Consider the following 24,474-nt stretch of genomic DNA (forward strand, 5'->3'; position numbering starts at 1 on the left):
CTTGCCCTCCGAGAATTTCAAGTGCCTCGACCGGTTTATCCTCTAGGGGAAAGTCCAGCAGCAGGGCCATCTTGTACCACAGCTCCCTGTCCTATCTAGCCAGGATCGCAAGAGCATTCGCTGCCTTGACTGACGTCGCTGAGTAGATCATCTTTCTACCCATGGCGTCCAACTTCTCCTCGTGGTTCGGGGGAACTTCTTCCTCGTAACCACCGAGTCCAGGGAGGGCTGCATCCGCAGGCACTTGGGAGCCGACTCTGGCACCCGGTATTTCTTTTCCAGCCTCTTTTCGCCGGGGCTGAAGCTGGATGCCTCATCAGCACCAGGCCCTCATCCCAAACGTCGTCCAGGAGAGGCACCGCCAGAATGGTCTTCCTCTTAGCCTCCCGTCACAGGTAAAGGAAACCTTCTGCCATTAGCTGGAAGAGCTCAGATGCGTGGGCAGCCATGGAGTGGAACAAACCCACGTTGTCCAGGGGAGAAGCTCCCAGCGGCGGGGAAGGACAGTCTCCGTATCCATCCCAGTGTCCCTAGGGGGTTTGGGTAGGAGGGGTGAGGGCACATGCAGTGGTTGATGAGGTGGCGTATGATGCGGTTTACTCTTTCGCCAGGGGACCCGGTGCCACCGGGGTCCCATTGGCATCATCTTCTGCATCTCTGGTACCAGCGTGCGACGAGTGGAAAGGATGTCCAGTGATACGTCCCTGGGAGGTGTCGGTGGGGATAGGCAGGGGTAGGCTTACTTGGCACATTGCCTAGGTTGTCGGCTGAACGGTCGTCCCCCTCACCGTTTCCACCGATGTCGTTACCCCCACGTCCTCCGGGACCGTGTGAGCAGACACCATGTCCTTTTCATCCGAAGAATATCTGTGCCCTGGAGCACGGTGGAGGCCTTCACGCCCCCCCCCCCTGCATCTTGAGGGGTTGTCTCTCGGGCTCAGAGGCATCATCCTCTTCTCTGGCGCTTTCTCTTTCTTGGCTGAAGCTCCTGTCTGGGAAAAAGTGCCACTTTCAGTGCTGCATCGGTCCCTTGGACCGGGTCAGCCCCTTTCACCTTCGAGAGGGCGCCACCACCAGCTCAATCGTCGAGGACTACCTGGGCATTCAAGAGTAGGTCAGACACCTTACACTGCGCCCTGGCCTTCTCCGGTTTCTCCCGCAGCTTCCCAGGGTTAGCCAACTTCCTCTTGGAGGAGGTGGAGCAATGACTTCAGATGGAGGCATATGGTGAAGATGAGCGCACTCTGCTCATCGCTGGACCCGCTTGCACAGCAACCCCGACGAAAACTGACTTGGGGTACTTGGCCTTGTCTTGGGCCCCTACGGATGGAGTGCCCTCAAAGGACTTAGAAGGCAGTCCTCAGACCGTCAGGTCCTGGGTGAGGCATGCCCCCGTTTGCCACATGGAGTAGAGGCCTTGGCGTTGAGCCACACCACCAATTTACTCTGCCGATCCTGGACGGTGCGCTTGGTGAAACCAAGGAAGATCTCACAATCCGCTTCGATGTGCTCCGGGTGGAAACAGAAGAGGCACTGGGAGTGTTTGTCCTCACAAACCCATTCGTCAATCGGCAGCTGGATTAGAGCTTGAAGAGGGAACCTCCGTCCTTTTCCTCCGACATGATCCGGTGTGCGGATTAGGCCAGATAGCCTTCTGGAATCTTTGAAGAACTCTCGACTATTCTTGCCCTTGAGGGGCATTGAAGGACGCCGACAACAGCCCCATTTGCCAGTCAAAGAAACGAAGAGCACACTGGCTCTTGACAAAAATAAGAAATGTCTTACCAAAAGAAGCACAAAAACGTAGAAAAGTTCTGAGCAAAACATGAGGACTCACAACACTTGAACACGCAGTACAATTCTGAAGATGGCTGCCAGAGGAGGGGCTTAGGGAGAGGGTAGTCATTGGTTGGGGCAGTATGACCCAGAGTTCAGCGATTGGTTTATAGGAGAAAGACCGTATGAAAGTCAAACTGTTGTCTTTTACCGAGGATTCCCGGCCTGATGGGGAATATTCATGAGCATGTGAATCCATGCCAGACCCCATGCTGGAGAAGCAGTGTACTTGTCAGATTTAAAAAAGGGGATGGAATTGACACCATCTGAAACATACCTTACTCATTAAAGGACAAAGGTTAGAAACAAGAAGCTAACTGCAGACAGAGAAAAAAAGAATTCACCTCTCAAAAAAAGAAATGCAAAAGTGTGCCAGTTTGTCTTGCTGCACAATAAGAAATCACGCTGCAGTAAGTCGACGACTGGGAAGGGAAGAAAAGCAAACGGTAATTTGAGGTGGCAAGACGAGACCAGGCATGTGTTTCACCTGCGTCTGTTGGCTTCCCTTTGTTCAATGTTTAGCTAAAGACTCGGGTTAGAGTAGCAGTATCCCAAGAGGCTGAGGAAAAAGGGAAGCTGGACGGAATTGAAAAATCAAAAATCATTTAACAATCATAGATGCACAGTATTACATTAAAACATGTATACAAATCATTTGTAGAAACTAATTTAATCCAAAATGTACCTGGAGCGCTGAAGAGAACGAGGAGAGGCAGGTTCGTGTCCCAACGGCTTATCAGCAGTTACTGGCTGCTGAGGTACTGACTGTGAAGGAGTTCCTTGCTTTGCCACGGCTGTATTTGCCTGTAATTGCAGAAGAGAGAATCCTTTTCACACAACAAAGTGTGGTGAAATGCACAGTTGATGGTCCACCTTTCCCTGTTTAATTGGGCATCAATACATTTAGGGTGCTTCATTCTCTAACTTATATTTTTTTAACCTTTGCGTCATGCCTCAGATCTTTCAAGTCTTATAAATACTACTTCCTCACTGTAGTGCAATCCTATTTAAAATTTCATTTTTTGAGAATTTCCTGTCCAATTAGAACAGCAGTACTCATGAAAGTACTATTTAGGCAGTTGCTTTTGACAGGTGGAAAGCTCATTACAACAAATTATGACCTAGCAATAACAGGTGAAGTACGATGAGACTACAGTAATTTGTGTACCCACAGCTGAAAGTCTACTGTAACCATCAATTTGAACAAAGCAAGCATTTAAGTCCAACAAGGATGCAAGCTTTGTTACTGGAGTATGCTTAACTAAGAAATTCAAACATAAAAATATGTTTCAAAGAATGATCAAACACAAATGTCGACACACTCCAGGCCTTTACGATCAAATATTTTGTGTTACTGATACAGAAAACAATGGAACTGGGGAACAGAAGTTCCTACTGAGTGTACACAGTTTTACAAAGTAATGTCGTCCATACCTATTCTATTTCTTTAACCAACAGCCTGCACAAGCAAACAATGAAACATATACTAGAAAAACGTAGCACTCTTCACACTAAGGTATGTATCCGGAAGAGAGAATGAAAAAGATGCAAAGCATTCTTCCAGCAGCTGGTGCAACTCTTTACACCAAAAATGATTGAAGTATCCAAAACAGTCAACCCTCATACTAGAATCCAAATTCTATCCTGTAAAAAAATAAAATAAAAAAAAACTTTCCACGAGACGGCGTTGGAAAACCATATAAGTACCATGATATCGTGTTATCAATCTAACAAAATGTCTGCTCTGCAAGCCATACAAAAACAAAAAAAAATCCTGCACCAGAAAAAAAAGGTACACAGTTAATGAGGAACTGAGAAGAGAAGAGAAAAAAGGCCGACAAATATTTTATTAATCAGTTGTGGTTGGTCAAATTCTTCAACTTGCTCCAAAAACAATCTTCCAAACAAAGACTTGATGAAGAGGCCTTGTCCGTTCATTAACGTCTTGGTTGTAGAAACAAAACCACATTAATTTCTTTGCAGGAGTGGCTACAGATATGAAATATTGCAAGTTTAATGTTCTTGCTACACACTTACTGTGGCACCATTAATTTTGCAACGATTTGTGAAATATGCTGGTCAAGCCATTAGATTATAAAAGGCCTGGTGGCCTACCGGGAGGGAGCGGTTGGAGAAATTGAAAAGCTAGGAATCTAGTTAATTATGCTCACTTGAAGGTCATCTAGGTATCTGGTGGAGTTAACATGAGAAGTGTATGGATGGGTGGAAAGGCGTAGTCCTAAAACAAGAGGTGGGAAAGAGATAAGAAAACTCCTCACTGGGGCAATCTCCTAACAATGTGTCAAGCTTTTTCCAAACATGTGGTTGTTGATCATTTTTGTGGGACTAGGTGAGGTTGACGCAAGGGCTAAGCACCAGGAACCTAAATGAATTTCAGCTGAGTTTCCAGTTCACAGGCCACAGTGCTTAGTTCTTTGATTTCTCACAGGCACATAGGGGGTAGGAATATACTAAAAAAAAAAAGATTCTGGTTTAATCTAAAGGCAATCAGTGAATATGGGTTTGAAAACTACACCAATAATTAAATTCCACAAATAAGTGCCACATATTTAGCTCCTAAACTAAAAATGGCAGAGAACATCATCAAATAATCAATTGGTTTAGTGGGGGTCACCAGATTAAAATGTACTAGTGAAAGTGTTAGAAACAACTGAGCTATTCAGTTGCAGGACTTCATTAAGGATATAAATTGGCTTGCAATTCGACAACTACATTTATGCCAATTTTAGTTGCTCACATGGTTTGTCATCCTAGGAGAAAAACTGATCAGTCTAACCAATAGACAGACTGCTTACACACTGTTAAGCACACTAAAGAGAAGGCTCTTAAAAACTCTACAAATGCCACAAAAGGCTAGGTATGCTGGTACGATATCTATTTTCCTTAATAAATCAATCTGACTTCGGTCAAGCCCTTTCTGAAGGCAAACTATAACCAATCAGGTGCTTGTGTTCATGGGATTGGACTAGAGAAAGTACGAAGTGAACATAAGACATCAGATTCAGGACAGGTGGTGAGCTTGAGTGACTGAGAAAATCAGCTTAGATAAAAGAAAACCATGGTTAGTAACTTAAACATGTTGCAGTTTGACTACCATTAGCTGCCATCAAGTCTTTGGCATCCAAACAAGTAAATATATCCTTAAACCAAAGTGGAAAAGCCTAATTTTTCATTTCATGTTCAACTCATCCTGCAGCATGAACATGGATGTATATTGTTGTCTCACAAGAAAGAATGAGAAAACGAGCGTTTGATAATACATGAATCAGAAATTAGTGTAAAGATTGAACAAGAGTTTAATGGAAAAGTCCAGTTGCAAACAATGTTACAGATATTTAAGTCCAAATCAACCATATTCTACCCCACTCCTATTTTCCAAAGTGTACACAGAGCCTCATCATCCAGAGCAAGATACGATTTAGAAGCACAACAGCTTTTTAATTTTTTTTTTTAAAGCCAAGTGTCATCTGATTTGCTAATGCTAAAGTATATGGTCAGTTAATTCAAAAAAGCTTTCTGCTTAATGCACCATCTGTTTAAATCTGGGCTTTTTTTTTACACTGAGATTATTTGTGGGGGAGGTAGATTTCTAACCCTGATTCTCAAACTAGCCAAAATTATAAGAAATACCAGGTAGATAAATACAGTAATGTGGTGCATCACTAAATAATCTGCAATGCTATTTACTGAGAACTAATTTTTGTTTCTCCAGGCATGACAGATATACATCCCTAAAGAGCTAAATTAAAAGGTCAGAAGATGCTCTTGGATTCTACATTAAGGAGAAGTTATAAACGGCAAACTTATGTGAAACTAAGGAAGTCACATTAACGATTTATAGTAAAACAGAATGTATTCTTCACTGGAGAAGAACACAGATCTATTAAATGCAAAATAAATGGCTAAATATGGTCCCCTTTCACTGAAACTAGAACCTTTTTGAAAACATCAGTTGATCACTTCGAGAACTAGAGGTTCTCAGCACTTTGAGAAAAAGTCACCCTAATAAATATTTCCTATTTACCAGCCAAGCCTTTAAACTAAGGTTGGTATGTCGGAACTTTACCTGAAATAAAAGATCCTGTCTCAGAGGAAGGGGCCAAAATTGTGCTACTGTTATAGTGACGAGGTCCACGTACCACACTCTTCTTGGCCAGTCTGGGGTTACTAGGATGGTTTCCGCCTGGTCTGCCCTGACCTCCTTTAATACTCTGTGAAGAAGAGGGAAGAGGAGGAAAGGAGTAAGCTCTTAAAATGTCAATTTTAGCATATAATTTGTGCTTGAACACTAACAGAGTATGGGGAACATAACGCATTACTTTCCAGTGTAAAGATTGGCCACAAAGAGAATCAAAAAACATGGCCAGTGTAGTACTCTGTTTTAGGGCCACTATTCTTATATCAAACACTGATGGTCTATTCATCAACTTTAAAAAGGCACCTAATGACAAGCGAAAGCTTTTCATAATACTGTAAACTTACCATGGATTGAACCACAATTCGACTCTTCGACTCCCCTATTTTCTAGGAAATCTGAACCCAGTGGATAAATGCATGAGTTCATAGGCTAAGCTAATAAGATGTCTCTTTTAAATGTTTCAAACTTACTTGGAGAGCAATACAAAAATAACATAGTACCAATGTCGAGTAATACACTTTGCCGCTTCCTCGGTGTATACATTAACAAATAAGCAAGTGCAGCCAGCAATGTTTTGAAAACATCACATGTAAAACTCAGTGTCTTGTTTTGTTCACTTGCACGCCAACAGTGTTGGTATCCCAAGTGACAGTGAACTGATACACCTATACTTGCTACAAAAGACAGTTCTTGGGGTGCCATATCACTAGCCACTTTACAAATGATGGCAAATACAATTGTGCAACGCTGGACAAAAACTAAAATACATTTCAAAATCCTTAACAGACCTTGAAGTACCTAGATAGATGCTTCTCAGCGTTGGTAATAGTATGGAAAGATCCAAAATAAAAAAAATAAAATACTAAGCACAAGTCCTAGAGATCTAAAAGGAACATTGCAGGATCTAGGTACTATGTACAAGAGAAGGGAGTAGTTTATTACCTGTAACTTTCTCCAGCGTCTGTATATTTCATGGATTCTTCTGCTGTAAATATTCCTCGTCAGGCTGGGAATCCCCGGTTAGTTTGATTTAGTAATTTTTCTACCGAAAAACTTGACACCTTGAGTCTCCCATCAACGCTATTATGGGTGCTTTTGGCCCCAACCAATAGGATGGTGAGTGTATAGTTCCGCCCCAACAGCTTCCCCTCAAAATTTAACCGCTCTAGCTGGGGGATGACCCCCTGTAGAGTATGTCTGCCTGGAGGGTGTTAGGCACGATTGTATGCAGTACCCTTTGGGTGCACTACAACAACCCTGACCTCCTGGTAAGAGGAACCCAACCTTTGCTAAAAGCTTGTACTACACGGCTTGGTAGCGTCATTGAGCAGCCAGGCTTATCTCAAGAGGGGTCAGTGTGAGCTGTAGGGGAGTTACACAGAGATTCAGAGTGCCAGGTATTCAAATAAACACTTACACACAAGGTTTAATCATCATCATCATCAATACTTTTATTCAACATTTTAACCTTCAAGTTATAAAATACAGTTCATACATGTTACGGAGAATTCTCAAAAATGTGTTAATTCCCTTCACCTTAGAGACCCCCAGCAACTTTGCTGGATTTTGAGGACTTGATTTTTTTTTTCCTCGAGAGAGTGCAAGCCTTTTTTCCCCCCACTCATGTATTTTGATGTGCGTTTTACTCTTGTGTTCTGTTTGTGGAGTTTCAGACAACTCCATATGCATCATATTTTCATGGGTCACATAGCACCCTCAGTGCAGTGACACAGGGAAGCCTTTTAGGCTGTCCCAAAGTTTAAATACCTTCTCTGGGATAACCTACTGTTTCTCAGAGAAAGTAAAGTGAAATTTACTTTACTACTCTTTCCAAATTCCTAGACCCAGCACACACTATCTTACCATAGAGTGCTGGAGGGGTTACTTCGTATCCCCCAAGTCTAGAAAATCATGTAGCAGTCAAATGCTACCCTTTCCTCTGTAAATGACTGGTGGCAGTGGTTTTACAACAAACGACCAAGATTTTTCCTGACAGCGAACACTGATAGCGTTAAATCGCAGGAGCCATGTTTTTCAAGATGCTGTCTGAGCCCCCTTTGTTTAAACAGGTCCCGGCCTTCTTTTTTCACCATTTCTTTTTGGAAAGGTCCTTCTAGGGTGTGTGTCTGCGCGCCAAACCAGGTTTGGTCCCTTTGTTCCTACGCCTTTGGAGGGCTTCAGGACTGAAGACCGCCTCTGGCGCCCATGTGTCTGGGGTGGGCAGGAAGTGAGGGAGGTGCCCGAAACTCCCTGTGCTTAGTCTCCTAGGAAACTCAAATGCACTGTGGCATGATTGCCTGGCTGACTGTCCGGCAAGGGAAGCCACCCCGCTGGGTGAGTGGCAGCTAGGCAGGAATGATTGGGAGGAAACTGGATAAAAAGGCAAGTCTCTTGGGTTGGAAGGCAGAGTCGACCATGAAACGAAAGAACCGGAGACGAGCTGGAAGAGGATGGCTGCTGCAACTCCTGGACCTTTGGTTTTCCCAGTGAAGCCCTGCTGCAGGTCCGAATCGCCAAGTTCATCTCGACATAGAAGCCCTTCAAGGACGACTTCTGCATGAACTGCCAGGAACCAAAGTCTTTTGCTGCATCTAGTTCATCTAGAACTTAACTTTCACTGTGAAAGTTTGTGGAACTTTCCCAACTTGCAAGACTAATCAGCTTGTGACCCAACATATGATTCTTTTTCGTACAAACTACTTCTGAGAACTTTGGCAAAGACTTCACCGTTCACTACAAGAACTGCTCTTTCCTATCCAAGACACTAGCCCATTGACTTTGCCCTACGGCTATTGAACTGAATAGAGTCCTCTAGTGGACAAACTATTTGCACTGCCTAAGAACATATTTGTGATCTATTCTGCTAACTTGCGCCTTTGTCCTCCTATTTAAAATGACTGAAATGCCATTTTGCTCCTATTTCAGGGGAGCCTAATTTACTTAGAAACTTATTGGTTTGGTAATGAAGGGTATTCGTGTACGATATCAAGTTGCCTCCTTCTAGTGAATGTTTTCTAAATGATTATGTAATAAATTAATACTTTTTTTTCCCAAGAAACCTTGAGTATAAGTGTCTACTTGAACCACTGTGATTGTAAGACCCCTGTGTAACCTCTTTTACTGCTCACATTCCCTCCCTCTTGATAGAAGCCTGGCTGGCTCAGCTCGCTACGACAAAACTGTAGTATGGACTTATACCAAATGTTGGTTTTGCTTAAACCTGTAGTCTTAATTGTATGTGGTGGTCCCAGAGGTTACTGCATGCAATTCTGACCAACGCAAATCTCTCTTGTCGTAACGCGCCACAATGGCGAGGGCGTTTGCGGCTGTTAGGGAGAATTCTCTGTATAGGCTAATTTCCCAAACCTAGTGAGTCACCCAGCAGCTTTGCTGGATTTTTGGGGTTTAATTTTTTCTCCTGCTAAGAGTGAGACTCTTTCTCCCACTCTTGGGCATGATTTGAGAATGTCCTTTGACTTTGTAATGTGTTTTATGGGCTATGGGATCTTTTACTCCATAGGGCTTCATGTGTTTTTGGCAAGTGTGATACACAGCACCCTCAGTGCAGTAACACAGATGTGTCGTAGTGGCCCCCAAACAGACTCCATACCCTGGGACTGACTACTGTCTCCCAGGGCATGTAAACTCACCATTGACTTTACTAGTCTTAAATTGTGAACAGAACATGTACAAACCATCCTATTGTGGAAGTACTGGTAGGGGTAATTTGATTGTCCCTGGGTCTGTTTTTCAAGCACTGTCCAGTCCCCCCTTGTCGAGTTTCTGGCTGGTGGCAGTGGTTACCACGCAAAATATTCCACCGGAATATTTCCTATGGGATTTTCCCATTCATTTTAAACGCACCACTTTTTTGGTGCAATGTTAAAGATACCGCCGGGTTATTTAATGTTTATTCCCCGGTTGGGTCTTTTTGCCAGGACTCGGGTTTTAAAATGGCGTTTGTGTTCGCCTATGTAACTCCAACCCAAGTCGAGCCCTTTGTTCCACTTTTGGCCGGCTTCTGCACAGAAGCCTCCAAAAGTGGTGCCACTCTGTCTGGGTCTACAGGATGTGTGGGAGGGGGGGAATAGGCACCCTGGACTGAGTTGCCTCGGCAACTCAAGTCGCACTCTTGTGTGATTGGCCCAGTGGTGAGCCGCCCGGCTCACCACTTAGCATGTTTGAGTGACAGCTAGGACTGATGAATGGGGGTTTTCTGCATAAAAGCAGGCCGGGAATCCTCGGTATAGAAAAAAATCAGTATCAGTTTAGTTTCTGATTTGTCTTTCTTAGTAGTAACCAATCACTGGTCTCTGGGTCATACTGCCCCCAGCCAATGACTGCCCTCTCCCTAATCCCCGCCTCTGGCAGCCATCCTCAGATTTGGTAGCACGTAAAGTGGCAGTATGACCAAGTGAAGAGCCGCAGAGGGGTAGGCGGGAGGGTTCGCATGTGAATCCATGCCAGACCCATGCTGGAGAACAGCAGTTACAGGTAAGTAACTTGTTCCTTCTCTATCATGGGGTCTGGCATGGATTCACATGCTCATGAATAAGAGAATACATAGCAGTACACACATGCACAACCACGGGAGGTGGCAACAGGCTACACATTAAGCAATACAACAACTCAACATTAAGCATCTCTTACCTCCTCACCATGCTCACCTTAGGCGAACAGGTTGCGCAGCACTGCTTGGCCGACCCTGGACTCCTCCCTGGAGTCCCGATCGACGCAGTAGAATCTTGTGAAGGTGTGCATCGACCTCCACGTCGCAGCCCTGCAGATGTCCAGCAGGGGCACACCAGACAGGAACGCCATGGTAGCAGCGATCGCTCTGGTCGAATGGGCTCTCGGACGGCCGGGCAGCGGTCGGTTTGCCAACCGGTGACAGTGCATGATGCAGCCGGAGAGCCATCTGGAAATGGAAATCTTCGAGAGAGCCATCCCTTGATTCACAGTCCCAAAGTTCACAAACAGCTGTGACGTCTTCCGAAAACTCTTCGTGCGGTCCACGTAGAACTTCAGCGCTCTAGCTACATCCAGCGAGTGCAAAGTCCTCTCGGCCGGCGACGAAGGCGACGGGAAGAAAACTGGCAACACCAAGGGCTCGTTGAGGTGGAAGTCCGACGGCACCTTGGGCATAAAGGAGGGGTGCGTCCTCAGCACCACCCTCGTGTCGCGAAAGGTCAAGCCGGGATCTCTCCCACTCGTCGTGCAGAGGTGATGGATGAGGAAAGCTGTCTTCCATGACAGGAACTTCAAAGGCGCCGAATGCATAGGCTCAAATGGGGCACCCATGAGCCTGGTCAGCACCACATTAAGCTCCCACCCCGGGGCAGGAGCCTTCACCGGCGGGAATGATCGGAATAGTCCCTTCATGAATTCTTTCACCAGGCGATGAGACCACAAGGACGCCCGTCCCGTAGTCCTGGTATATCGGGAGATTGCAGCCAGATGTATTTTGATGGAGGCGTGATCCAGTCCAACTTTGGCCAGCAACAGTAGGTACGGCAGCACTTGAGGGGCCGTAATCCGCAGAGGGTTAATCTTTTGTGCACGGCACCAGACAGAGAACCTCTTCCATTTATGTCCGTAGCACTTGAGAGTTGAGGACGCCCTGGCCTTTGCAAGAACCTCTCTGCAGTCGGCCGGGATGTCGTACTCTCCAAACTCTAGTGCTGCAGGAGCCAGGCCTGCAAGTTCAGCAACTCCGGGTTGTGGTGAAGAATGGCGCCTGCTTCTCTGGAGAGAAGGTCTGCGTCCGTCGGCAGCTTGACTGGTGTGGACGTTGACAAGTCCAGAAGGTCTGGGAACCAGATCTGTCTCGGCCACGCCGATGTGACGAGGATCATCCTGCACCGGGACCTCTTGAGCTGGTTGATGAGCCGGAGCAGCAAAGGTAGCGAAGGGAACGCATAAAGAAATAGGCCGTCCCAGGGGAACGAGAAAGCATCGCCCATGCTCCTCGGCTGGGGGAACATGCTGGCGAACCTCCGGCACTTGGAATTCATCGCTGTCGCGAAGAGATCGATTTGGGGTTCGCCCCATCGTTGGAAGCGTCGATCCACTTGATCCTGGTGTAGTTCCCACTCATGGCACAAGCGCAGCTCCCTGCTGAGTGAGTCGGCGATCGTGTTTTTTATTCCTGCCAGATGAAGAGGCACCAGAAACATCCCTTGGGCGACAGCCCAATGCCACAGATCCTGGGCTTCCTTGGATAGGGCAGGGGACCTGGTTCCGCCCTGCTTCCGGATGTAGAACATCGTGGTGGTGTTGTCGGTGAAGATCCTCACCACCTTGCCCTTGAGGGACGGAAGAAAGGACCTGAGGGCCTAGAACACTGCGCAGAGCTCCAAGATGTTGACGTGGAGTGACTTCTCCTCCGGGAGCCAAAGGCCTCTCGCGTGAAGATCTCCGGAGTGCGCTCCCCAACCTTCCAGGGAAGCGTCCGTCGTCACCGTCACCTGGTGAGCTGGGGTCTGAAAGTCCGTGCCCGCCGACAGATGGGAGCGGGTACCCCACCACCGGATCGCCTGACGGAACATCTCGTTGAGAGGGATCCTGTCCTCGAAGCTGCCCGTCGACTGGACCCAGCGGGCGTCGAGGAACTCTTGTAAGGGGCGCATCCGAAGCCTGCAAAGGCGCATCAGATAAATGCAGGAGGACATCATCCCGAGGAGGGACTTCATAGATCTTACCCTGGCCATGTCCGTGGCCAGCAGACGCTGCACCTTGCCCAGAATGGTCCTGGTCCTTTCCTCCGACGGCGAGGCCAGCCGCACCACTGTGTCGAGCTTGGTTCCCAGAAACAGGGCGACTTGCGACGGAACCAGGTGGGATTTAGGAAAGTTGGAGAATTCCAGGTCCGTGAGCAGCTGGACGGTCTTCGCAGTGTGCTCCACAGCGAGCTCCCTTGTCCTTGCCCGGATGAGCCAGTCGTCCAGGTAGGGGTAGACGTGGATCCCCTGTAGGCACAGCTGCGCCGCCACCGGTGCGAGGCACTTGGTGAACACCCTAGGTGCCGACTTCAATCCGAACGGGAGGGCCTTGAACTGGTAGTGCCGCCCTTGGACCACGAACCTGAGGAACTTTCGGTGTCTTTTTAGACTGGGGATGTGGAAGTACGCATCCTCCAAGTCCAACGGCGACAGGAAATCGCCCTCCTCCAGCTGTCCCAGCACGTGCTGGAGGGTGACCATACGGAACTTCTGTGCCTTGATGTACTTGTTCAGTCGTCGCAGGTCCAGGATGGGGCGCCATCCTCCTGTCTCCTTTTTTTTACGAGGAAGTACCTGGAGTAAACTCTGGAGCCCCAAAGCCTCTTTGGGACGAGCTCGATGGCACCCTTCTTGAGCATCGCCCTTACTTCCAACAGTAGTTGAGGGACGTGATGTTCCTTCCTGGCCACGGGTGGAACGCGAGGGCACTTCTTCTGAAACTCGAGGGCGTGCCCTTGGGCCAGGGCGTCTAGCACCCAACGGTCGGTGGAGATGGACTCCCACACGCTGACGAACCTCGCCAGCCGGCCTCCCACCGGGGTGCTTCGGCGGGGGCCCGACCCCACGGTCGGTTCAATCTTGTTTGGAGGCCGCCTTGCCTCCTTGACCTCCCGGTCAACGACGACTGGCACCACCTGACTTGCCGCATCCCCTGTAGGCTTCCTGGGACAAAGATCTTGCCGCTTGGCGGTACGTGGAGGAGCCACTGCCGGATCCCTTGGAGGCACCTTGTCTGCCTCCGGAGCTCCGAAAGGACGGCCGTCGTCGTTGGAGCACTCCCAGTGCCCGGGCAGTCTCTGTGTCTGTCTTGATGGCCTGAAGGGACTCATCAACCCCCTTCCCAAACAGGTTGTTCCCGTCGAAGGGCATGTCCAAAACCTTGGTTTGTACATCCTGGCGGAAATCCATGGCCTTGAGCCATCCTCGTCTCAAGCAGACACCGTTGCCCAACTTACGGAAACCGGTGTCGGCGATGTCCGTTACCACCGTGATGGCATGGTCCGAAGCAATCTCACCTTCCTGTAGGATTTCAAGGGCCTCAGCCCTTTTGGCGTCCGGAAGGAAGTCCAACAGAGGGGCGATTTTGAACCACAACTCCCTGTCGTAGCGGGCTATGATAGCCAGGGCGTTGGCCGCCTTGATAGTCGTCGCTGCGGATGAGATGATCCGTCGTCCCATCGTGTCCAGCTTCCTGCCCTCGCCATCCGGCGGGGAAGTTGATGTCGAGGCCGATGCGATGCCCCCCCCCCCCAGCTTTCTTCTTTGCCGCCGCCGAGACAACCGAATCCGGGGTAGGTTGCGCCCGAAGGCACAAGGGGGCAGCGTCGGGGACCCAGTACTTCTCGCACCGGTCCCTCTTTGCCGGTGCCGTGGCAGGGTTCTTGAGGAGGGCGAGCCCCTCATCCCAGATGTCATCAAGAAGCGGTATGGCGAGGACAGTCTTCCTTTTAGCCTCACGCCGTTGGTAAAGGAACCCTTCCTTCTCTTCTGGGCAGAGCTGGAAGATCTCGGATGCCCTGGAAATCATGGCATGAAAGGATCCAATCTCGGACAGGGACGCCCGAGCAGGGGGCGACGGGGGACACGTCCCGTGGTCGCCTCCGTCATCATCTGTACCTGTCGTAGAAGTGTCCGTGCCTGTATCATCCCCGTGGGTAGTAGACCGGGGGGGAAGGCAGAGCAGGCCGCAGAGGTGGGAGAGGTGGCGTAGGATGCGTGGTCGTCCTCTTATGCAGTGGACTTTCCGAAGGTCTTGGCTCCGGTTCCCCCGTCGGGTCTGGCTCAGGTACCTCCGTCGGGGGGAGGGGCAACCTTGTCCTTATCTCCGAGCAGAAGGACTGAATCGCTGACAAAATGGCCGCCGAAGTGTCCTGCGGCGCTGGAAACGACGGGCGCGAGGGCTCTTGAGGAGCCTCGTCGGTGACACCGTCGCTCTCGTTGTCGCCCTCGTCGGGATCCCTCCCGATGGGCTGGGCCTCTTCCACGACTTCGATGAGCTCTTCTTCAGAGGTCGTGTCCGTATCCACGATGGCCACCAGCCACTCCCCCACCTTTTCCAACGAGGACTTCGTGGGGGTCTTCTCAATGGGCCTGAAAGACTACTCCCTCCGCGGTGGCATGGAGACTGGGTCTTGAGGTCGCCTCCACTGGTGTAGCCTCCACAGGCTGAGCCAGGGCCGCGGCGACATCCTCAATCGAGGTCTTAGCAGGGTGAATTAAGGCCATCGTCACCTTCTGTATGCCGGGGGCCTTCACCTTGGGCGGGGAGGGTCCGAGCCTCGCTCTCCCTCTGCCGGAATCTTCGAGATCGACCGGGGCCTCTCCAGAAGCTTCGCCGGGTTCTCGGGCTTCCTCTTACCCGAGCCAGAGCGTTGGCTCGTGGTTGATGGCGCCGGGGAGGATGCGCCCTGCCTGGCAGCCAAGGAGCCCGAACGTTCGGCGCTCCCGGTGCCCGCGGACTCGCAGTGCTTAGCCTTTTGTTGGGCCCCCGTCGCCGGGGAGCCCTCACAGGACTTAGAAGACCGCTCAGACTTCTTTTTGCCTGACGGGCTCTTCCCTTCCAGCCAGTTGGCGAGACGGAGGTGGCGATCCTTCATGGTCCGCTCCGACATGTTCCCACAAAACGCACAGTCCTTCTCCGTGTGCGTCTTGTCCTCATGGAGACAGAGGCATAACGAATGCTCGTCCTCGAAAACATTCTGAAGCTGGCATCCAGGGCAGGTCCTGAACAGCTTCCCGGGCGTCGGGCTTCCTTTCTCCTGGGCCATGTCTGGGGTAGGCCTCGGAACTTCTGGAATCCTCCAAAAGCGTAACTCAACGAAATCTTCACCCTTGAGGGGCGTAGAAAACTCTGAAACGGAACCCCGTTGATCGGATGTAGAAACGGTGGAGCTTGAGGCTCTATTTAACCGAAAAATTAGAAAAATCTCCTGAAAAATGCACGAAAACGCAGCAAAAGCTCGAGAGCTACAGCATGAGGACTCCCAACACTTGAACGTGCGGTAAAAATCTGAGGATGGCTGCCAGAGGCGGGGCTTAGGGAGAGGGCAGTCATTGGCTGGGGCAGTATGACCCAGAGACCAGTGATTGGTTACTACTAAGAAAGACAGATCAGAAACAAAACTGATACTGATTTTTTTCTATACCGAGGATTCCCGGCCTGACGACGGGGAATATTCATGAGCATGTGAATCCATGCCAGACCCCATGCTGGAGAACTTCAGAAGTCGCCACAGGACCTAAAGAATCCGAAGAGGGAGAAGCTGAGCCGACCTGCAACGACGACACCACCGGTGGAGCCCTGCTGAACCAAACTCACCACGTCCAAAGGACAGAGAAGATCTTCTTCCAGGAGAGTCTTCTTCCTTTAACCAGTTCGCCTTTTTTGCCTTCCTGGATCGTCTCGTGGTCGAATCGCCCGTGCCAAGCAACCCGGTGGCTGGATAGCCACGCTTCACCACTACCGCGAATAAAAGGGTAGTACCTTTTAACCGGGAAACTACGTTGCTGGTTTCTTCCCTGGCAGTGCAACGACCTCCAGCTTTCCTCCACGTCGAGATCCTCTCTTCCCCTGGAGGAAGCACTGACTTGCACCCGCTGCCAGGAACAACTGCCCCTGCTGGAGCTTTCTCACCATTTCAGATACTGTGTCCAGCCTGGTCTCCCGTGCAACAGACTGTTCAAGGTGTCCCGTAAATCCTTGACTCTCTATCCCGGGGTGACCTCGGACCCATTAACATTACCGTTCTGAACTGATCCAACCCCTTTTTGAACCATATGCAAAGACTTTCAAAGTGTACTTCAACTGTGTGATCTTGGGCACATTACGCCTTGCTCTCTCCAAGAGTGGGCCTGGCCTATGAACTTTTTACTCTACAGTAGACCCTGCCTTTCTTGACTTGCTGTGGTTTCTTAAGTGTTGGTATTGTGATATTTCCCAACTCTGCCTTTTCTCTCCCTTTTTAAACTGAATTATTGGAGTGCCATCTAAGGTTACGCGCTCACCTCTCTTTTGTAAATAAGAGGTGTACTAACTTAGACTTGTCGAATAATTTAATCAGGGAGGTGTATATACTTCTAGTGACTGTGTTTGAACTTGCTTGACATTAGTGCCAGTGTATTTACAAGTGTGTTTTTAAATACATAATTATATACTTTTATACCAAAGCTCTAGTCAGTGTTTGCTTGTGCTACTGTCTTTTTGCACCTAATGTGTATACTCATACTGCCTAGCTCTTCTTGAGAGAGGTCTGACTGCTCAGCCACAGCTACCAGGTAAATCTGGGTGGTACAGACTGCTACCAGTTGGGTTTACTGCTAACACCTGCAGTCTTAAACATTTTGCAGTGGTCCCTAAGGGAACTGCACAGGTTTCTGCCTAACAGCGGCCTTGATGGTCGTCACTGCCAACGTGATAACTTCACCCCATGGCATCCAACTTCATCCCCCTCACTGTCCGGGGGCAGGAGGCTGCCAAGGCGGAGCCCAAAGATTTCTTCTTGGACGCTGCCGAAACCACAGAGTCCGGTGACGGATGGGACCGTAAGCACTTGGGCGCAGAGTCCGGCACCATGTATTTCTTCTCATAACGGTCCCTCTTTGCCGGGGCCAAGGAAGGCTCCTTCAGGAGGTACATTCCCTCGTCCCAAATGTCATCCAAGAGCGGGATCGAGAGTATGGTCTTCCTCTTCTCGCCTCGAGGCACTGGTAAAGGAAACCCTTGTTGTTCTCCTCAGGGACGAGCTGGAACAGCTCCAAGGCCCTTGAGATCATGGTGTGGAACGAGCCTATCTCGTCGGGCGGTGAAGATCTGGGCGGCGGAGAAGGGAGATCCCCCAATCCACAATCGTCGCTGTGCGGGGGGTGGAAAGGAGGAGGAGGAGGGGGGTGAACTCTCCTCTTCTTGGATGGTGGTTCCTCCGATGGTCCCCGTGCCACGGGTGGGGCCGCTGGCGCAAGAGGCATCCTCGACCGGATCTACAAGCATAGGGTATGCAGAGCAGAGAGAATGTCCACCGAGATATCCCCAGGTGGTTGCTGAGGTGGCTGTGGCAACGGAGGCAAGGGTGTTTGCGGCTTAGGTTAGTGCTCCAAGCCCTCAACGCCCTGTTGCTCGTCGGTCACTTTGTCGTCACTTTTGTTGCCCCTCCCGTAGGTCTTGCTTTCGACACATCGTTCCTCCTGGAAGGTCTGGAGGTTGGTAAGATCCTCCGCCGAGGAGATATCCGTGCTCTGGAGGGCTATCGTGCCCCCGCCCCCCCCTTCTCTGCGACCAAGGGAGACTGTCGGTGAAATGATAGGCATCATCTTCTTCGGTGTCTTTTCGAATGGCTGAAAAAAATTTGACCCGCTCCGGGCCAGCAAGGATACTCTTGCCTTTGGGGTTGTGCCCTGCGGATCCGCCTCGGTGACCTTCGCGAGGGACGCCACCACTCCTTCGATGGAAGGTCGGGCCTTCGTCAGATGCACCTGGGCCTTCACGTCCTTGGTAGAGCCTGAGGCCTTCATTTTAGGGGGAGGGTCTGAGCCCCGCTCCCTCTTGGCCTTCTCTGCAGGGCCTGTCTGGGTATTCTCCAAGAGCTTAGCCGGATGGTCCGACTTCCTCTTTGAAGATCCTGAGCGTTGGCTCATGGTCGAAGGCGGAGCCCGTCGCAATGGCGCTCCAGGTGGCAGTGGACTCGCTGTGCTTATGTTGGGGCCCCGCGGGGGGAGCCCTGGGGAGGCATGCTGCCGGGACTCACCCAGAGCAGGGGCCTTGGCCTACAGCCACTCGTTGAGACGCCTGCACTGATCAATCAGCGTGCGGGGTACCATCTCCTGATAAGAAACACAGTCATCCTCCACGTGCAGGCAGTAAAATCACAGGGAATGTTCGTTGTCCGAAAAGACATTCCGTAGGTTGCAGCCGGGGCAAACCTTGAAGAGAGAGGGCGTCGAGTCCTCCTCATCCGCCATGTCCATGCGGCATAGGCCTTGCAGAAGCTTCTGGAATCCTCCAAGAAGAAACTTGATGAAATTCGCCCTTGAGGGGTGCTGAAAAACGGGCCCCCCGTAAATCAGAAGATGGATCGATGGAGCACGAGGATCGATTAACCGAAAGAAATAGAGCAAACTCTTAGAAAAATCGCAAAACTCAGTAAAAGCTCGAGAGCTATAGCATGAGAACTCACAAGACTAGAACATGCGGTAAACATCTGAAGATGGCTGCCAGAGGAGGGGATTAGGTAGAGGGCAGTTAATGGCTGAGGGCAGTATGACCTAGAGACCAGCGACTGGTTGTTAGGAGAAACAGTTCAGAAGTGAAACTGATTTTTTCTTTACCAAGGATTCCCAGCCTAACTATGGGGAATATTCATGAGCATGTAAATCCATGCCAGACCCCATGCTGGAGAATTTACTCCACGCAGCTCCAGCACATTTATGTCGAGAATGGATTCTTCGGGGGTCCACAGGCCATTGACCTGGTGCTTGTCTAGGTGAGTTCCCCACGCCGCCAGGGGAGATGGTAATTGGGTTCTACAAGGGGCATCCCTTTCGAGGTGCTGTTGAGCACTGTGCAACATTTTAGTGAATGTGATAGAGACTGGGTGATGTTCATTTTGTCTGACCAGAACCAGTGTGTTTGGGACCATCTGGTAGCTAGAAATCTTTGTACCGGTCGCATGTTTGGCCTGCAATTGCGTGTTGGCGGAATACAGGACGACATGGTCCCTAGTAGAGCCATGTATTTGCGCACCGTGATTTGTCTGTTTGGAGTGAAGGAATTTGTGAGGGTTTTTAAGTTTTTCACTCTGTCGGATGAGGGTTTGACTAGGTTTAAGGGAGAATTCTCGTTTCTGTGCCAATTCCCTTCAACCTTAGAAACCCCCAGCTCTTTTGCTGGAGTGAGACTTTTTTTCTCACTCTCGTATTTTTGATCGGATTTGGATTCTGTGTTTTTGTAGTCTGAAACTCCATAGGCATCTACCTTTTGTATTGTGACACACAGCATCTTCAGTACTGTGTCACAGTGCAGTCCCTTGGATTTCTCATAAGGTTTAAATACTTTCTCTTGGGTGGACTACTGCTCTCTATGTACATTCAGCACACCCCATCTTATGTTGAAGTTCTGGGGGGTAACTTAGTAGCCTCTTTTTCTACTTACTCATATAAAACAGTTTATCTTACCCTCACTACTTTAAATGGCTGGTGACAGCGGTTTAATTTTCCTACTATTGTGGGTTTCTACCACTGAATCCACAGCTGCAGTAGTGCACCCATGGGTGCCCATTTAGTCAAAATTGCCCCAGTCTTTTTTGCGATTTCTTGCTTGTGAGGTCTTTCTTGGGTTTTACTTTGTGCATCAAAGCAGGTTTAACCCTTTGGTTCATTTTGCCTTTGGCGGGCTTCAGTGCTGAAACCCGCCTCTGGCTCCAGTGTCTCTGGCAGGGCAGGAAGCGAGCGAGGTGGCTTAAACTCCCTGTCCTTCGTCTCCTTGGTTACCTGAATGCACCAAGTGGTGCTTGGCTGCCTGGCTGGCAGGCCGGCCTTGCAGGACAGCCACTTTGTTGTTTGAGTGACAGCTATGCTGTGTATGAATGGGAGAAACCTAAATTAAAAAGCGAGGCTTCTGGAACCAAAAGACAGTCGACGACTGGACGATACATCAGATGAAGGAAACTGCAGGAGAAGCTTGCTGCACCCTCGTGGACCGTTGAACTGCCCGGTGGAGCTATGCTGCAGTGCTAAAGCTCCAATTCCGAATCGACTAGAGAAGCCCCGGAACCGAAGACTTCTTCCCTTGGGTTGGTGGGACCAACTAACCCCAAGACAAACTTTGCAGGAGGACCTTCCCCAACTGGCTGTACTTTGCTGCTGCTGGAACAGAGTACATGGGTCGAGAAATCTGTAGTAGAGTGCATAGTCTTCAAGCCGGACTAGAGCTCCAGGAAGATCCTGAGGACCCTCCCCGAAGCAGGACGATCCAAGCCCAAGTCACCTCACCAGAGTGCTGGACTCCAGAAGCAAGGGAAGTCCAAGATCCGCAATGGTGCTATTTGCTGGTAGCTGAAACAGCAAAGTGCCGCGGACACGACTGCCTCTGACGGCGCGCCTTGTTAGTAAATTAACCACGGAACAAAAGCAAAACTAGTAACTTTTACATACTTGCACGCAGTGGCGTCTGCATTAGAAAGACTGAACGAAACTACGCTCGCCGATACGCTCGAATGGGTTCATTAGTTAGGCGCGGATTCAATATGATGCTACAAGCAAACTCCATGCTGGAGCATGATTAAAACTAGAAACAATTTGTTTGAAAATTGAAGAATGTACTTGTCTTTTCCTCTTCTTAGTAAAAAAGATTAAACTATACTGAATACTTTTCACTGTCAAACTAATACTGAAACAAAATGTTCATTTAGCTTTCTTCTTAGTTGCTGAACAGACTGCTCTTCTTCCTAGGGATGGCACTGTAGTCTCATGCTGCTTCACTGGATTACGAGTCTGTGGATTACTTCTTTAGGTTTCAGATACTTAGGTTTTAAAAGATCAATGTCACTAGTTGCTGGAGCTGTAATAACTGACCTGCTTCAATGATTACTAGAATGAAAGGCAGTTTAGAATTCTAAAAAGAATTCCAAACTACCTCACCTCCAGCCAATCAATGCTGCTGAACTGTGCCTCCATCAGGCCCAGGGGAAAAAAAGGCTTCCTGACAAACATTAAGGAAGAATATCAAATACCCAATTAATGACCCCAGAAACAAGACTCATTCCCAGCACCCTGCCTTAATCTAAAACTGATCAGATCACTACACCTCCAACTTGAGTGTTTAAGACGTGAACTGCAATATGGAAACCTGACAGTGTAAAGTGGGAATCTGACATGTTCCTAGGCCACAGTCGTGGGGAAAAGAGGGAGAATGTCTGGGAACTTCTGCACTGCAATGGGACGCTTACCGCTCGCAATCGGCGATCTTCAAACAAGATTAACTTTAGTGTTTCAGCACCTCGCGTCTACCGCAGATAGTAACACTGTGGTTCCTGGCTGTCACAATGGCCATTCCTTGCATCTGGGGTCCCGCACTCTTGAGGGAGCTCAGGCCCGGTCAGTCCTGCTTTCTGGGAGTCCAGAGGATCCTCCTGGAGTTCTGGGCCAGCTTAAAAGCAACGCACACAATCTGGTGTTCCTCTCCCTGGCTATTCCGTTCCAGCAGCAACTGCAGTGGAATTTCAGCCAGCTCTGAGAGGATGTCCAGGTGGCTTACTTTGGAGTTGATTGGTCCCACCAACTCAAAGGGGGCTTCTCTGTCGATACGAATTTGGAGTTTCAGCACAGCAGCATGGCTTCACCGGGCAAACCAACGGTCCAGGAGTTGCAGCAGGCGTCGTCTTCTGATTCCTTCGTCCAGTGGTCGACTGCCTTTCAAGCCAAAAAGCCTTGCATTTTATGCAGGTTTCTCCCATTCATTCCAGCCTAGCTGTCAGTCACCCAGCAGGGTGGCTGTCCTTGCCAGACAGCCGGCCGGCCAATCACCCTTCTGAATCCCGCCAAAGGCAAAATGAACAAGGGGACCAAACCTGGTTTGGCGTGCAGAGTAAATCTCAAGGAGGACCTTTACACAAAGAAATGGCGAAAAAAAGAAGACCGAGCCATTTTGACAAGAATGGCACCCTTGGGTGCTTTACTGCAGCTGCGAATGCATCCTGCGGTAAATGCACACAGCAGTAGTAAAAAAGTAAACCACTGCCACCAGCCATTCATCGAGGAAAGGGTAAAATAAAATTGTTACTTGAGAATATAGTAACCCCGCCAGCACCCTATTGTAAGATAGTGTGTGCTGAGTTTAGAAAGTTACAAATTTAAGTAAAGTCAATTTCACTTTACTGCTCTTGGAAACAGTTTATCCAAGAGAAGGTATTTAAACCTTTGGGAAATCTGAAAGACTTCCCTGTGCCACTGCACTGAAGGTGCTGTGTGACAATGTAAAAGATGATGGCTATTGAGTTGGTCAGACTCCACAACCAAAAGAAACAGTTCCAAATCACATTAAAATACATGAGAGAGAGGGGGGGAGGGGAAAGGGTCTCACTCCCTCCAGGTTAAGAATTCAAGACCTCAAAATCCAGCAAAGTTGATGTGGGTCTTTAAGAGTTAGGCAAAGTTTGTATGCAGTACCCTTTGGGACCAGTAGACACAACTAGGACTACAGGGGTAAGCAAACCAACCTTTGGTATAAGTCTGTACTACAGAGGTTTGATTGCAGGGCTGAGCAGCCAGGCTCATCTCAAGAGGGGAATGTTAGCAGTATTGATGTTACACAGAGGTCTACAATCACAGGTGTTCAAATAAACTCTTACACTCAAGGTTTCTTCTATTACAGTTAATTCATTTATCAGTTATATTACAAAACACTCACTAGGAGGAGTCAATCATAATACACAAATATACTTCAATACTATTTCAGAATACTTTGCAAGAGGAGTAAAAGGCAAAGGTTATTAGAACATGAAAGGTTACAATTATTTTTAGACAGTGTAGATATTTTGAGTTCACCGGAAGAGTCAATTCAATTCAAAAGGCTAGGCCAAAGTCAATGGGCTAAAGTCTTGGTAGGATAAAGCAGTTCTGGTAGTTAAACTGAAAAGTCTATGCACAAGTTCTTAGAAGTAGTTTGTAGAAAGAAGAATCTTATGGTGCGTCACAAGCTGATTAGGCCTGTGAGTTGCAAAAACTCCAAGCACTTTCACGGTGAGAGGTAAGTACTCTCAGTTTTGTTTTACAGTACCTTACAAATGAAGAACAAGAGGCAGCTGATGACTTCTGTTCCTGGCAGTTCCTGCAGATTTCGCTGTTCCTGGGCCTCAGCTGTGGTGATAAGAGGGAGGACGTCGGGGGACACACGCACTGTACTTGAACAGTCAAAAGCCTGCAACTGGCAAACTTCGATTCTGGTAGCTGTAAGGCACACAAACATGTGTTCCTCTTCCTAGTTATACGTTTCCTGAAGCACTGAGGAAATTGCAACCAGCTCTGAAATTGGTATCCGGGTGGCTGACTGTTGAGTTGATCGGTCCCACCAACTCAAGGGAGAAGTCATCCAGAGGCTTCTCTGTCGAGGTGAACTTGGCGATCCCGACCTGCAGCAGGACTTCACCAGGCAAACCAATGGTCCAGGAGTTGCAGCAGCCGTCTTCAAGCTTGTTTTCGGTTCTTTCATTCCAGTGGTCGACTGCCTTTTATTCGGCTCTCTCCCATTCATTCCAGCCTAGCCATCACTCACCCAGCAGGGTGGCTGTCCTTGCCGGATAGTCAGCCAGCCCTCCCTCACTTCCTGCCCACCTCAGACACTCGGGCGCCAGAGGCGGTCTTCACTCCTTAAGCCCGCCAAAGGAATGAACAAAGGGACGCAGAGAAACTCTAGAAGGACCTTTCCAAAAAGAAATGGTGGAAAAAAAGACTGGTACCTGTATTTACAGAGGGGGCTCAGACGCCATC

At 49.0% G+C, this 24,474-nt stretch overlaps 1 protein-coding gene across 9 annotated transcripts in view; it reads right to left on the bottom strand.

Annotated features, from left to right (window-relative positions):
• WAC (WW domain containing adaptor with coiled-coil) overlaps positions 1-24,474 on the bottom strand; it is a 978,331-nt gene that overhangs the window by 326,957 nt on the left and 626,900 nt on the right. For all 9 annotated transcript variants that reach the window (XM_069648101.1, XM_069648094.1, XM_069648099.1 and 6 more), the window contains 2 exons: positions 5,997-6,068; positions 2,522-2,640 (listed from right to left, as the gene is read on the bottom strand). In XM_069648101.1, coding sequence (XP_069504202.1) covers positions 2,522-2,640; positions 5,997-6,068 — 191 coding nt within the window. The remainder of the gene's footprint in view (positions 1-2,521; positions 2,641-5,996; positions 6,069-24,474) is intronic.

Source organism: Ambystoma mexicanum, chromosome 2q (assembly GCF_040938575.1).
Source record: "Ambystoma mexicanum isolate Mex_15411 chromosome 2q, UKY_AmexF1_1, whole genome shotgun sequence".
Taxonomy (NCBI): domain Eukaryota; kingdom Metazoa; phylum Chordata; class Amphibia; order Caudata; family Ambystomatidae; genus Ambystoma; species Ambystoma mexicanum.